General features: G+C 49.9%; 1 protein-coding gene across 1 annotated transcript; it reads left to right on the top strand.

Annotated features, from left to right (window-relative positions):
- Positions 1 to 1897: 1897 nt before the first annotated feature.
- On the top strand, positions 1898 to 12727 carry TMEM171 (transmembrane protein 171). Its single transcript, XM_080679221.1, has 4 exons — positions 1898 to 2792; positions 5044 to 5749; positions 10023 to 10158; positions 12441 to 12727. Exons 2-4 carry the CDS (start codon positions 5113 to 5115, stop codon positions 12637 to 12639), a joined length of 972 nt encoding a protein of 323 aa, XP_080535347.1. The 5' UTR covers positions 1898 to 2792; positions 5044 to 5112; the 3' UTR covers positions 12640 to 12727.
- Positions 12728 to 14942: the final 2215 nt, after the last annotated feature.

The following is a 14942-nucleotide window of genomic DNA, read 5'->3' as shown; positions in this document are numbered from 1 at the left end:
TTCGGCAGCAATTTGTTATGCAATAATGGTTTATCAATGTGCTTGCTTCCTCATTCTCTTCAAGTTTGGCTGCAATGTCACCTTCTGGGAGCCGCCTTCCTTAACCACCCTGTTGCAACTGAAATCTCCCAGCTGCCATCTGGGGTTTCTGATTCCCCACAGCACTGAGTGCTTTCTAATACTCTGTATAATTTACGTGTTTCTTTTATTGCCTTTCTCCTTCTTAAATTATAAGTTCCACGTGCGCAAAGGATTTTCTATTTTGTTTATGGGCACATGGTCAGCAATCAAATACTTGCCGAGTGGATAAATGAATGCTTGCCTTGGCTTAACTCTCTGTCTTGACTTCCTGAATTCAAGGTTCACCCATTTTTAAAAGCGTGTTCTGAGGCTACTTTTCGAAGGATTTTGTCTGGGCTTATCTTTAGTTCACAACCTCGCAGGCAGGAAAGGCCTCTTGGTTTTAGGTAGTGAGGGTCATGCCTTCTCTTTCCTAAGAATAGGCCTGCTCCCGAGACAAGCACCTCGAAGGCTGGTGGGTATGTCTTTCCTACTTGACCCAGGACTGGATTCCACGGAATTTAATTTAGTCAAACGGGCTCCAAAAGACACAAACAGTCCAAGCAGCAGATATTCCAGGTGGAAGCTAATCTGATTGTCCTTGATGCCAGTACATTCGAGTCTGTCATGTGTGGCCAGCCCGCAGTCATGTGGCACCAGAGGGGCAGCTGTATCAACAGGCCCCTTGCAGGTCCGCACACAACTCTACTAGAGAGTGAGTTTTAAATGAGGGAGAAGGGAAAAAATAAGGAAGGAAGAGATAGAAAGGCTCTGGTACAAGGAGTGGTTAGCAGGCCCGAGTAGAGAGGCCAGTGCCCGCTGCTGTTGCACAGTCACCACAGCTGGTTACCTGCTGGTTAGCCAGCTGTACTTTGAGGCCCTTCCAGAGGGGGTTTATCCTGACACTTTGACCAGGATTATCTCCACCCTCCACACAGATTGCCGCAATGTCCTTGAGATACAGTATCTATATTGTTATAATGATGGAAAAGCCATGTAATAAAGCCTTTTTTGAGTTTGTGGCATTGTGTGTCCTCTGGGTGACAGGTGTACAACAGGTGACAGAGGAACAATGAAGAGTCAGTCCATGGGGTTCACATTAACCAGCTGTAGACTAACTTTATGTCTCTAGGTCTGTTTTCTCAAATGAAAAATGGCTGTTTTAGTTCACCTGTTGCCTTCTGGCTGCAACCTTTTCTGAGGTCTGTAACGAGCCACAGGCTGCAGGTAAAGCGGAACACGGAACCTGGCAGGCCCATGGGGTCATGAGGTTAGGATCCTTCACTAGAGTCATAACCAGCGTTCTTCCCTTAGGGCAGAGCTTTGCAGAGGCGAGAGCATGTAACTGTGGAAAAGGCCCCCGTTGGCCCCTGAGGCAGTGCCCCCAGCACATTCCCACGCTGTAACTTGTCCGGATGCCTCCCTGGGAAAGCCTCATCTTACCACCGAGGGGTCCAGGCCTCAGAGCCCAGCTAACAGCCCTCCCTCTTTGCCTCCCTCTGACCCCTTCCTTGAGGGTCTCCTCACCTCTGTAACATTCTTGACCCTCAGGGAGAACTACTGGGAACAACTTGCTATGTTAGGTCTGCTGAGTGTTTGTACTTTAAAAAGGTTAATGCAATTGGTGTGAACTTGTGACTGAGTGTCAGGCAACGTGGACGGGAAGCTGGGGAGAAGTGGGGGGATGGGGAAGTCCCCAGGGCTCCTGGAGCTTGAGCTGAGCCCTTTACTCACCTTCCCCAGCGCCCTGACCTCTGGGGTGGAAACTGGCACAGTTGAATCTGAGTCACGTGTCACGGGGCAGGTTACAAATAGCGTGGGGATTAGCAAACCCATCCTGAAACTTCTGGTTCAAGGGCAGGGAAAGTTACCAGTTTAATTCCAGCAGGTCATTAGCGACTGAGAACTGGGAAGGGGATTCTGGGGCCAAGGAGGGCTGTGAGCACACCTGTGAGAGGAAGGGCACGGAGCCGCCGGGGCCTGCTTCGGGCTGGGAGCGAGGACCTCACGTCTGACGCCTGGGGTACGGAGGCCCTTCTAATGGCGCGTACATGTCTGTGAGCCGGTATCTCCATAACCTGTTGGTCGGGGAGCTCTCAGCGAGGACTTGCTCCAGTGACCCAAAGGCAAAGTTTGCCCAACGGCAGGACACTGGGTGGACCCTCCCCGGGCCGCGCGGTGGTGGAGGGCGCAGCGGCGGGGAGGCGGGGACCCCACGCGGCGGCCACGGGGGTAGCGGTAGACGCTTCCCATTCTCACGCCCGCTGCCCGAACCCTAGAACCAGCCCCGGAGGAAACCCGCTCCCTTCTCGCTGCGGGGTCTCGGCTGGCGCAGCGCAGTCCAGCCAGCCAGGAGGAGACCCTCCAATCGCCGCCCCGACCCCCCTAGGGATTTTTCTCGGATTCCTCGTGCCCGCGGTCACGGGCGCGGAAGCAGCCAGGGCTGGCGGACCCTCGCTCTGCATTCCCAGGCTTGGGCGCCTTCCGCCCCGAAGGGAGCACCCGGTGGCAGCCAGCTCCCGCCAGTCCGCCCTGCCCTGCCCTTGCCCGCCGGCCGCCGCGCCTCCTGGCACCGCCTCCTCCTGTAAATACAGTGGCGGCCCGCCCTCCCGCGCCGGACCCGCAGGTGGGAGTGTGCTGTGCGGCTCCACCGAGCGCACACCCCGAGGCCAGAGCCGGGCTCGCGAGGAGCGCCCCGGAGCAGGCAGCGCGCACGCAGGACCAAGTCTCAGGTAAGCGGATCCGGCCGGCCGCGACTCTCGCGTCCCAGGGTTTCTGCCGAGGCTGGGTGCTCCGAGCGGCGCCAGCGCCAAGGATCCCGCACTAACCTGTGCCCAGGGGAGACGGGGAGACGCGCACTCAGGATCCCTAAAATCCAAGGAGCTATTTCCCATAAAAGACAGTTGCCTCTCCTTGCCCGGATCCCCAAACACACCAGAGCATTGGATGTAGTTAGGTGCTGCTGATTTGGAAATGTCCTTTGGAAAACGGACAGTATTAGGGAGGCGAATTTGGCTTTGGGAAATTAGGGGTAGGCTGGTATTTAGAAAAGGTTTAATTTTCTCTTAGTCTTTGTGTCCGATCGTGGGTTTGTGTACGAGAGAGAGAAAATAGACAGACTGACTGACCCACTACCCACACACTATTTTGCATCAGGGATGAACACAGATGCCAAGTACTTAATCCACTAGGCCCTGGGGAAGAAGCTACAAATCCAGTTTGGGGCTTCTATTTACTGGTTTTTGGGAATTTACCTTTAGATGGTTGAAGCCTTGTCACTCACTTCAAATTTGAAGGTGTCAGGAATACAATGAATTCCTGATAGGACTTTGTAGCAGAGACTCACCCTCATCTCTGGGCCCAGCAAAAGGGATTACATGATTCAGAAATTTAAAAAAAAAAATTAGTGCAATCCTTTAAGTCTTTGTCTCAGCTTAACTGCATCTTCATAAACAGTTCTTCCAAGTTTAAAAATGAAAACATACATTGCCTTCTTTCTTCAACTTCCTTTTGATTCTATCATATTTTTCCTGGAAAATTACTTCCTCGTGGAAGACAGATCGTTTGCTTTCTTTACCTAAACTGACCCTACTTGGTCATGATTTGGGTTTGTCAAGATGGCCTTGGCTTCCGAGCCGCAGGCTTGAGCTCCTTCGTGAGACCACGGATGCCAGGGGCACAAGCTATTTTAAAAGGTTTTCTTTCCGTGAGCAGTGAATTCAGTCTTCACACTCAGATTGTCTTTTCGAGTGCCCCGACTTGAATATCCCATTCATTAGAGCAAACACGATAACCAGATAACTGTCTGCGTAAACCAGACCACTCAGCAACAACTGCTCCGGGTATTCAATATGTGATACCCTTGAAGAGCAGGGCTGGGGTGATCTTGTAGAAAGTGCTTTCCCATTTGATTCACTTGTACTCTTCTTTCAAAGTCAAGTTCTATTGCTGTTTAACTGGTGTTTTTATCAGCTACGTATTTTTAACAGCCTAAGCCTCTTTGTGGAAGTGGGTGGCACCATGAAGGAGGGTGAGTGTGAGGCTGCCTGGCCACCTGTGGGACAGGGCTCCACCCCCGGCTGTGCCACGCTCCCCGGGTTCATCCCAGGCCCACGCAGTCAGGCCACCAGATTTCAGGCCCAGGAAGCCCCCGAGTGAGAACTCAAGCAGAATTAACTTAATATCCACTAAACTCACTGCGTTCCTGAACTGCCTTCCCAGTCCGTTGACACTGCTGAACTTGGCTGTCCTGGAGATGTAGCCTTAGAATGAAGCACGGAATGGAAAGTTGCTGCGGGTCTAAAACAGGAAATGGAAAGTTAGTGACTGAACAAAAATTTACCAACATGGAAATGCTCAGAGCAGCTGTGATGAAATGTGGGATGTCGGTAAATCAACAATAATCCCTGTGGTTCTTCCCTCACTCACCATTGTTTGTTTGCCTGGGTGAGTGAATTTGTAAGACTCAGAACAGGAAAAGCCACACCCAGTTACTTTTGCTATTTGGGTTTTTAAGAATTTTATTAAAATTAAAATTTTTTTTAAAAAATTGCAGTTGATATTCAATATTATATTAGTTTCAGGTATATAGCATAGACATTTATATAGCTTATGAAGTGACCCCCCCAATAAGTCTAGTACCCCCCTGACAGCATACATGGTTATTATAATATTATTGACTGTATTTCCTGTGCTGTATTTTACATCCCTGTAAGGAGTTTTATTTTTTTAAAGATACTCTTAGGTGCATGGTAATTGCATTTCTTCTTCTTGAGTATCTTCATAAAATTAAATATTCAGAAGTTTCTGAATGCCCATCCTTCTGACTCATAAACCAACTCATTGTTCTACAGTGTAGCCATTGGATGAAGTGGTATTCCCCATGAGTTCATCTTGGTGTGATTTCTGAAATGGCCAGCAAAAGAACAGGTGGGTCAGGAACACCTGTGCCTGCTTTAATTTGGTGTTTGGTTCTATTTGCAGAGCTGTTGAAACCACTGGAGGGAAGGAAACACAGCCCACCCCTCTCCGGGGAGGGGGCTTCTTCTGGCCATGTCTCCTGCAGCAGCTGAACCAGATGGGGTCCAGCGAGACAGGCACGTCAGCATGCTCATATTCTTCCTTTTCGTCTTTGGTGCCATCCTGCTGTTTGTGGGAGTCCTGCTGTCCATCTTTGGGTTCCAGGCATGCCAATACAAACCCCTCCCGGACTGCAGCATGGTACTGAGGGTCGCTGGGCCTGCGTGTGCCGCAGTTGGGCTCGGGGCTGTGATCCTGGCCCGCTCCCGGGCACTACTTCAGTTCCGGCAGGGGCGCCGTCGAGGCAACCGGGCAGACCCTGACCGACCCTTCATCTGCGGAGAGAGCCGCCAGTTTGCCCAGTGCCTCATCTTTGGGTTTCTGTTCTTGACCAGCGGCATGCTCATCAGCATACTGGGCATTTGGGTCCCTGGCTGTGGCTCAGACTGGGAGCAGGAGCCACTGAATGAGACAGACACTGCTGACGAGGAGCCCCAGATCTGTGGATTCCTGTCCCTGCAGATCATGGGACCCTTGATTGTGCTCATGGGACTGTGTTTCTTCGTGGTCGCCCACGTTAAGAAGAGAAACAACTTGAACGAGGGCCAGAATACCTCTGAAAGTGAGGAGAGACAGACCCAGAACACGGAGCCTGTTCAGGTCACTGTAGGTGCGTGGCTTCATTCCTGTGCGTGCTCACATCACAGGGGCTGTTCATCAAGGCTTCCCTGGCCTACCCGGGTCTGGGTCTGGCCTAGGTTCTCTCTCTCTCTCTCTCTCTCTCTCTCTCTCTCTCTCTCACACACACACACACACACACACACACACACACACACACAGTGCTGCTGCTATGGTAGGCCCCAAAAAAGTCCTTGTATACATCATTTTGCCCCAGTAATTCCATATTATTTAGCAAATGCTTTGGGACATTAAGTGGTAACCTTGAGTAATGTCACAGAGCAAATTTAGAGGAAAGTGGAAAGAATCTCAAGGACAGCCTGCAAGTCCTCTATCACCTTAGGGACCTGCCAAGCGACCCTCCTCCCCCTGTTATTCTCACTAAAACCTGTGGCACTTCGCATTGCTGGACGCACGAGTTCGCATCCCTGACTGTCACTGGTTAAGTCCTTACCCTCTCATGGCCTTAGTTTATATATCCATAAAGTGAGCATCTCTAAGATTCCTTCCAGCACTAACTTTCAAGGATTCTGAGTCTGTCCCAAGTCTACCCATCTTCTGTGTGTTGAGGGGCCTTCTGTTTTCTGCATTGTTCTTTATTTTCTGTAACTTCAGGATTAGGGTGAAGTTGGGAAGCAGTGGCATAAATGAAGATGAAATGTGGCAACACCTGTCCCTTCTTTCCCCCATGGAATGCCTTGTAATTCCTTTTGGGCCCCTTGGGTTCTGCTGAGTAGATGGATTACCATTTCCCAGAGTCACCCTCCCCTGCAAGGACAATGTCAGCAACTTTGGCCTCAGCGTCACACAACCAAGAAAAAAAACCCATTGATACTCATTTTTGCAAATTACTGTACTGTGGTTTTTTTTTCAGCCTCCTTTATTTTTTAAAAAATATATTTTATTGATTTTTATACAGAGAGGAAGGGAGAGGGATAGAGAGTTAGAAACATCGATCAGCTGCCTCCTGCACGCCCCCTACTGGGGATGTGCCGGCAACCAAGGTACATGCCCTTGACCGGAATCGAACCTGGGACCCCCGAGTCCGCAGGCCGACACTCTATCCACTGAGCCAAACCGGTTTCGGCTCAGCCTCCTTTAGAAAGCTCTGAAGCCACATCCTTGACCTTTAAAAGGTGAGGGAAGGAGAATTGCAGAGCAGAAACCACGGAGGGAACAAAGCAGGAGAGTGGCGAGTGAGAGGCTCCTTGTGACCGGGCTGTCTGCAGAGGCAGCAGTGCTCCCAGCAGAGACTGGGCGGCCCCGGGGCTGTGGGCCCTGCAGGGCACCAGCCTCAGAGAGGAAGGGCAGATGGACTTACAGACAATCCTTGCATTGAGCCAGGGTTGATGCTCCCAGCTTATTTCATTGTGTATTTATATACTGCCGTGACAACACAAGTATTAGTTATCTATTAATAACAGCTAACACATATGTAAAGTTTAATTATTCCTGTGCTAAACACGCATCTTAGTGTTCTTCAAGAGCCTATTGTGTGAAATTCCTTCACTTCCACGAGGACCAACTGAGGCAGATACTCTTAGTATCTCCATGTTAGAGATGAAGAAACGGAGGCCCAGGGATATTAAGTAATTTGCTCAAGGTCGCAAAGTAGCAAGCAGCAGAGCCAGGATCCAAACCCAGGCGGTGGGCACTCATATACTATGGCCCTTGTATAGCACCTTCCCCGGGGCACGGGGCTGGAGTTCTGTTTCTGCTGGTTTTGTCTTCACCTAATGTTCTGGGTAGTTGTCACATGACCAAAGGGCTCACCCAATATAGATGGTCTCAGTCCTTTTGGGAGCACAGTGGGGTCCATGTGAACACCCTCATGGGATGCTCAGTGTTCACTTAGTTGGGGACATTTTGAGGTGTGCCCTTTGGATTTGCTATCAGGAGAGTTTGGGGGCAACCTCTGTCCTGGTGTCTGGAAAGTGGGGGGCAGTGGGTAGCGGGGCTCTCCCCCTGGGGCAGTTCTGTCCTGCTGTCTGTCGGCACTGCATAGTTTAAAATCTTAAAATCTTTTTTACTTAACCCTTTAAATCCCATCAAACCTGTGAAAATCGGGCACCCACCCTAACTCCTTGTTTTTCTCTCCTTTGATATGATGGCATGGGGTTTAAATTTTTAGAAATCAAGACTTTTAGTACAATTGATAAGACTCTGGACATTGTCTCTAATGGTCGGTTCTGCCTTATGAGGGAAACTGGGGTGATAAGAGGCAGTTCTTGGCTCGGTCCCAGAATTCAGCTCTTCCCCCTACACCCCCTGGGAGATAAACCAATGATGTGCTGTCTGTGAACATACTCAGTGCTGGACCTGGACACACAGCAGGTATAGGAGACAGCCCTCCCTTGATGGGTATATGATTCCAAGTCAGGGGGACACCACGTCCTGCAGGGTCTAAGTGACAGGGAAACCCGGGGTGGACTTTTTTCCTGTTGAGAGCAGATTGTGAGGTGGGAGGCTGGGAGCTGACTGGCAGATGGACTAGCCCAAAGATAACTGTTGACTTTGCACATTTCCTTGTTTGTATTTGATGTTTGATAAGTGACTGGCCTGCTTTAGAGGCTTATTCCCAAGTCCTATGTCCTAAATGTGTAATTAAAGCGAACACTTAACCTTACTTCCTCTGACCTACCCAGGCCTTCTGAAGAAAATGGAAAGCCAAGCATTCTGCTTTATCAATTTAGGTTATTGACCTCTCTGAAGTCAATAAAACAAAAAGAAACAGCTAGGAGCGGTGGAGTTCATGCACAAGGTGCGGAGTGGAACCACTGGCCAGGACTGCCAGTTGGGAGTGTTTCTTCAGACATGCAAATAAGTGCCACATACTGGCGGAGTGTGAAGAAAGCAGCTGGGAGGGCGTGGGACAGCTGAGAGGGTTCGCTCTTTGCCCAGCACTGTTTTAATGGCTGCACGTGATCCACTTCTCTTACCTGCCCCGAGGCAGGTTCAGTGATGGCCTACAATTGACAGATGTGGCAGCGGAGGCCTAGAGGGGTTCAATAACTTGGTCAGGGCCGCGCTGGGTTGGTAACTGGCAAATGGAACCTGAGAGCTCTAAAGAATCCTGTCCCTAGCTAGGCAAGCATCAGATCTGCTGCCCAGCACAAACCCGGCTCCTTCCACAGAGAGGGCCTCTCTCCTCCTTCATTCTTCCTGAGCTCACGGGTGCTGCCAGCTCTACAAGGACGCCTCAGACCCCTGAGCAGTGGTGCTTGCCTCGGGGCCAGAGTGCTCTGGGCAACTCGTGTGGCGCATTTGTTTTGAAAATGGAAATGCAGAGCTTGTGTCTGGTCCCTCCTCCCCAAAACACAGGTGCCTGGCTAGAAATGCTAAAAACAAGCTTTTCTTTTAGTTTGAATTTGTTTTGTGAAGCTTGGTGAAATATTGGTAGGTAAAGACTCTACAAGAACATAAACCACAGCTATGGCGATGCCAATGATGGGACGTAGGGTAGCTAATCTGTTCAGAGGTGAAACTGCATTTGAGGAACAAGGCACTGGATCCAAGAGCTAACTTTTGATGAATTAAAAATGTAAGTTAAGCCTAGCTGGTGTGGTTTAGTGGTTGAGTGTCGACCTATGAGCCAGGAGGTCACGGTTCGATTCCCAGTCCAGGCATGTGCCTAGGTTTTGGGCTTGATCCTGGGTGGGGAGCTTGCAGGAGGCAGCCGATCGATGATTCTCTCTCACATTGATGTTTCTCTCTCTCTCCCTCTCCCTTCCTCTCTGAAGTCAATAAAACAAAAAGAAAGAAAACAAATTGTTAAGTTAAAAACAAGAGAAACCTTAAAGCTGTACACATCCCAGGGGAGGCACACGGTTAGAAAATGCTTCACGGAAATGCTTTAGCTCAGACTTGCAATGAGATAGGCCTACTATTTTTTAAAAAATTGTGGTAAAATATATATAACATAAATTTTACCATTTTGACTGTTTTTATGTGTGTGGTGGCATTGAGTACATTCACAATGTTGTGCAACTGTCACCACTATCCATTTCCAGAAGTTTTTCCTCATCCCAAACAGAAACTTGGCACCCATTAAACACGAACTCCATCTCTCCCTGCCCTCAGCCCCTGGCAACCTCTACCTTCTGTCTCTAAATCTGATCAAACCACTTTTTGATGCTGGAGTTGGCATAGGTGTTTTGACTATTTCTGTAGATGAGCCAAGTACGTACTTAATTTGTTTTGCGCGTGCTAATTTGTTTGCACTTATTCCTTCCCCATCTTCAACAAGACATTGTGTGTTTCCTTAGGTGATGCCGTGATAATATTCCCGCCCCCTCCGCCTCCTTACTTTCCTGAGTCTTCAGCTTCTGCCGTGACCAGAAGTCCAGACGGTTTGCTTCCAAATGAAAATCCGCCTTCATATTACAGTATTTTTAACTATGGGTAAGACTTCGCCTTTGAACTTCAAGAGTAGCATTTTCATCTTTGCAGGCTGTACCTCATTTGGGGCCAGATGAGCTTGAAGGCTGCAGAACAGGAGAAGTAAACATCAGAGTGTATCTTTTCTTGCTGACGTCATGTCAGAATCATTGCCTAATATTAACAGTACCTTTCAGGAAACTTTGGGCAGCACGTAAGTTAAAAATTATAAAAGTGGCTGTGCCAGGTTAATGTGGAGCCTTCTCCAGGCATTTTTCTGTGCTCCTAGCAGGGGTGACCCTCACAATGTTTAACCACCCGTCTGCCAAACTGAGCTGGGCTCTGGAGGCCCCTCCCTGCTTGCCGCTTTAGATTGTAGGGTGGTGTGGGGGTCCCAGGGCACCTCCGGTAGGTACAGAGGGTGTTAGTAACTAATGGACGTCCTTGAGTGACTGGCAAAAGTCACTTGCACCCTGACCTGACCAAGCTGCATTTTCCCTCCAATATTAAGTTGTTCCCCAGGGCCTCAGAGCTGCTCAGATTAACTGAAGAGACATGTAAGATCCCCCATTCCCGTGCTCCCCACCTGCCACAAATTAGGAGGCGTGCATGTGGTCAGATTAAAGAGCAGAAATCTAAGGGCTTTTCCTTTAGGCAAAGCAAAGCAGTTGAAGGTTTTGGAGTCAGAGCGATGGGCTCCGAGCCGAGCCGTTGGTTAGCACAGTTCACAACGGGAAAGGCTGGCCAGACCGGTAGGTGCTGTGTCTCATGGACAGGCTGAGGTACCAGGAGCCAGACTGTGGTGGTGAGTGGCAGCGGGTGGGGGCGGGGCAAGACGGGGAGAGACCTGGGATGGAGAGGACAGTGAGGAGGAGCAGAGATTGTCATGTAAAGGGAGTGACAGGGACAGTGGCTGTCCCTGGCAGAGGAGGAGGTGGGACCGAGCTCAGGGTAAGCAGGAGAAGATGGTACACAGGCTCGTGGTAGAGGGGCAGGTAGACTGAGAGGCTAGGCCTGGACAGAGAGATGGAACTGGGAAGAGGTTGCTGAGGCAGGAGGGCAGTGGCTTAATGACCTGAGGAGGATCCACAGGGGCAGGCATTACAGGAAGGAGTCCTGGGAAGTGCCAGGGAGGAGCAGGGCTGGCAAAGGCTCTGGTACCTTCTGAATGGGCGACCAGGATGCAGGAGGTGAAATCTTCGCTGCCAGAAGGTTTTATAGGGCAAGGTGAGTGGGTGAGCAGATCAGTGACAGCTGACTTCCGAGACATGGAGCCTGCATTTTTGAAAGCAGTTGGAAACAGGGCACGAGAGCCCCTGGGAGCCCGCGGGGACGGGTGCTGCCTGGGCTGGTCACGCACCTTCTGAGGCACATGTTCTTGTGCTGCAGGCGGGGCAGTGAACTGATCTGACCAGAGACGAGTGTAGGAACTGCCCTGCACGGATGAAGGGGCGGTTAGGTTCTGGATATTTGTAGAATTCTGGGTCGTGACCCACAGGTTGAGAACCGCTGCTGTAGAGCCTAAGACCATCAGAAAACACAGATATTTACATTACAATTCATAACAGTAGCAAAATTACAATTATGAAGTAGCAACGAAAATAATTTTATGGTTGGGGGTCACCACAACATGAGGAACTGTATTAAAGGGCCGCAGCATTAAAAAGGTTGAGAACCATTGCCCTAAAGTAAATGTCTATTAACTGAAAACATCAACAACAAGAAACGACTCCTGCTGCTGTGATGATTTGTGTGTGCCAGAGCAGGCTTTTCTTGCATTATCCCGTATAATCCTCATAGTCTCAGGCGGTCTGCACTGTGATCCCCATTTTACAGACAAGGAACTGAGGCTTAGCCATTACACAGCTAGAAAGCAGCAGATTGGAAATTCAGATGAGGTCTGCGTGGTGCTAAAGCCCACTCCATTAATAACTATACCTTCCTGCTTCCTTCAAGTGTTCGGCCTAATGATATAATTTTCTATTTGCATCTCTACCTTACGTTAGCTGCCTCAGAAGACACAATAGCAGAGAACAGTAACTGTGTGTGCGCTCTTTGCGGGCGGCACCTGTACATTTGCACTCCAGGTCTTTTCAATGACAAAGGAAATGACAACAGGAGTGAGACGGTTCTAATGTTACCATCAGCTCTAAGGAAAGAAAGGGGCAAGGAATGGAAACATATCTATAAATAATAGAATGTGAAAAAATGACTCCTTAGGTCCTTGCACATTTGAAAAGAACCTTCTCCTTAAGGCGTGTTACTCTTTCCCTCTCCTCCCTCTCATGTTCTCTCTCTCTTTTCAGCAGGACCCCAGCTCCTGAGGGCCAAGGTGCAGCCCCTGAGAGAGAGCGTGTATCCATCTATACCATTTCGGGGACTCCTTCGTCCTCTGAGACCTCCCACACTCCACATCTCTCGTCTGAATTGCCTCCCAGATACGAAGAGAAAGAATCTGCTGCAGCCGCATCCTTGTCTCCCTCTTCTCAGCCTTCCCCACCATGAACTAGTGACTCTGGTTCAATTTTATATAGAACCGATTACTATTTTATTTAATTTGTTTTTTTTAATAAAAAGTACAATAGCATCGGCTATGTTCTGATTTCCCTGGTGCAGCATCAACATCAGAGACAAACCTTCACATACATGAGAGGGTCAGAGACGGAAAGTTAGAATGAGGTGTATATGGCATTCTGAGCTAAGATAGGGTAAGGCACTTTGGGGGCTTCAGAGGGTCATTGCAGGACGAGGAGAAGAGCAGATATTCAATAATTAGTAGTTAGCCCTGCCCTATCCTATATAATAAAGAGGTAATATGCAAATTAACCCTCACACCCTCACAAGATGGCTGCCTACAACCAGACCTGCAGGGGTGTTAGTGAGGGACGACCAAACGACTCAACAAGCAGGCTGCATGGGATGACCAGGCCAGCAGAGGGGGGCAGTTGGGGGCAACCAGGTCAACAGGGGGTGGGGCAGTTGGGGGCGATTAGGCTGGCAGGGGAGGCAGTTAGGGGTGACAAGGCTGGTGGTGGGGGGGTACAGTAGGAGGTGACCAGGCCGGAAGGGGAGGCAGTTGGGGGCGATTAAGCTGGCAGGGGAGGCAATTGGGGGTGGTTTAGGCTGGCGGGGGGGGGGGGGCAGTGAGGGGCAACTAGGCCAGTGGGGGGCAGTTGGAGGCGACCAGGTTGGTGGGGGGGGGGCAGTTAGGGGCAACCAGGCTGGCAGAGGGGAGCAGTTGGGGGCAACCAGGTTGGCAGGAGGGGCAGTAGGGGGTGACCAGGCTGGCGGGGGGGGGCAGTTAGGAGCAACCAGGCTGGCGGGGGGGGGCAGTGAGGGGTGATTAGGTCGGTGGGGGGGCAGTTGGAGGCGACCAGGCTGGTAGAGGGAAGCAGTTGGGGTGACCAGGTTGGCAGGAGGGGCAGTTAGGAGCGACCAGGCTGGCAGGGGGGACAGTTAGGGGCAATCAGGCCGGCAGGGTTGGGGCGGGCAGTTAGGGGTGACCAGGCAGGCAGGCAGGTGAGTGATTAAGAGTCAGTGGTCCAGGATTGTGAGAGGGATGTCCGACTGCCGGTTTAGGCCTGATCCCAAAGACATCCCCCAAGGGGTCCCGATTGGAGAGGGTACAGGCTGGGCTGAGGGGACCCCCCTCCCATGCACAAATTTCGTGCACCGGGCCTCCAATAGGTAGATAAAAAAAGTTATCTTTGATAATTTCTTATTATGGGTAAGGCCCCTAATTCAAGTTCTTGTAATCTAGGTAGTTAAAGAGAGAGAAGGGCAGAAGTTTCTCTTGAAGCATTTTGATTGCCTTTAGCTCAAAATAATTTGCACACCACAGAGGCACTTCTTGGGGTGTCTCATGCTGAACCCCCACACACAGGGTAAGCTGTTAGGGCTTCACACCCCAGGAGAGGCAAAGTGCCTCCAGCCAGCACAGACATGTAAGCAGGTTCTCTCACTTAGGCCTCTATTCCAGGTGCTCGGTGGGATCATTTCTATTGGATGAAGAAGAAAAGGCTCAGAGAAGCTAATTAACTCATCCAGGGTCACACGCTTCTAAATGGAGAGGTAGGGCTTGAACCCATCTAGATGGTGTCTGAAAGCCAGGCGCACGCGTCAGGACCCTGTGCTGTCAAAGGCCAACCAGAGTGGGTGTTAATGTTCAGCTCCGTCCATTCTGCCTCCAGTGTTAATTGTTTCTGGAACCAAGAAACCAGATTGCTCTCTTAATTTCGTTATTGTTTCTCTTCCTCTCCCTCCTCCTCCTCTTTCTATTCCCTTTTTCCTTTCCCTCATTTAGAAAGAAAGTAATCAGGGTAACTAAGTAATTTACACTGGGGCAGTTACCAGTATGCCGACATCCTGACGCCTCCTTATAGTGAAGTGACACTTTAAAAAAAAAACAAAAAATATTTCTCGGGATACTTTGAGAGCAAGATTCTCCTGGAGAGGTCGGGGCAGGAGGTGCCTTTCTGTATTATCACAGCCCAGTGCCAAACTGTCTGGACCGACTTTTGTTCTCATAAGGCTACTGCTGAACAAAAACTTTTGTATAGTTGGGTACAATGATAAAAATATGTATTTAATTCTAGATTACATAAAACTTAAAAAATAATCTCTAAGTATTAGCAGTTCTGCCTGGGAGAAACTGATTTTTAAAAAAATATGTATATTTTTGATTTCAGAGAGGAAGGGAGAGGGAGAGAGAGATAGAAACATCAATGATGAGAGAGAATCATCGATCGGCTGCCTCCGGCACGCCCCCCCGCTGGGGATCGAGCCTGCAACCCGGGCATGTGCCCCTG

This window comes from Plecotus auritus, assembly GCF_963455305.1.
Source record: "Plecotus auritus genome assembly, chromosome: 7".
In the NCBI taxonomy this organism is placed as follows: domain Eukaryota; kingdom Metazoa; phylum Chordata; class Mammalia; order Chiroptera; family Vespertilionidae; genus Plecotus; species Plecotus auritus.
This window is presented reverse-complemented; position numbering and strand designations above follow the sequence as displayed.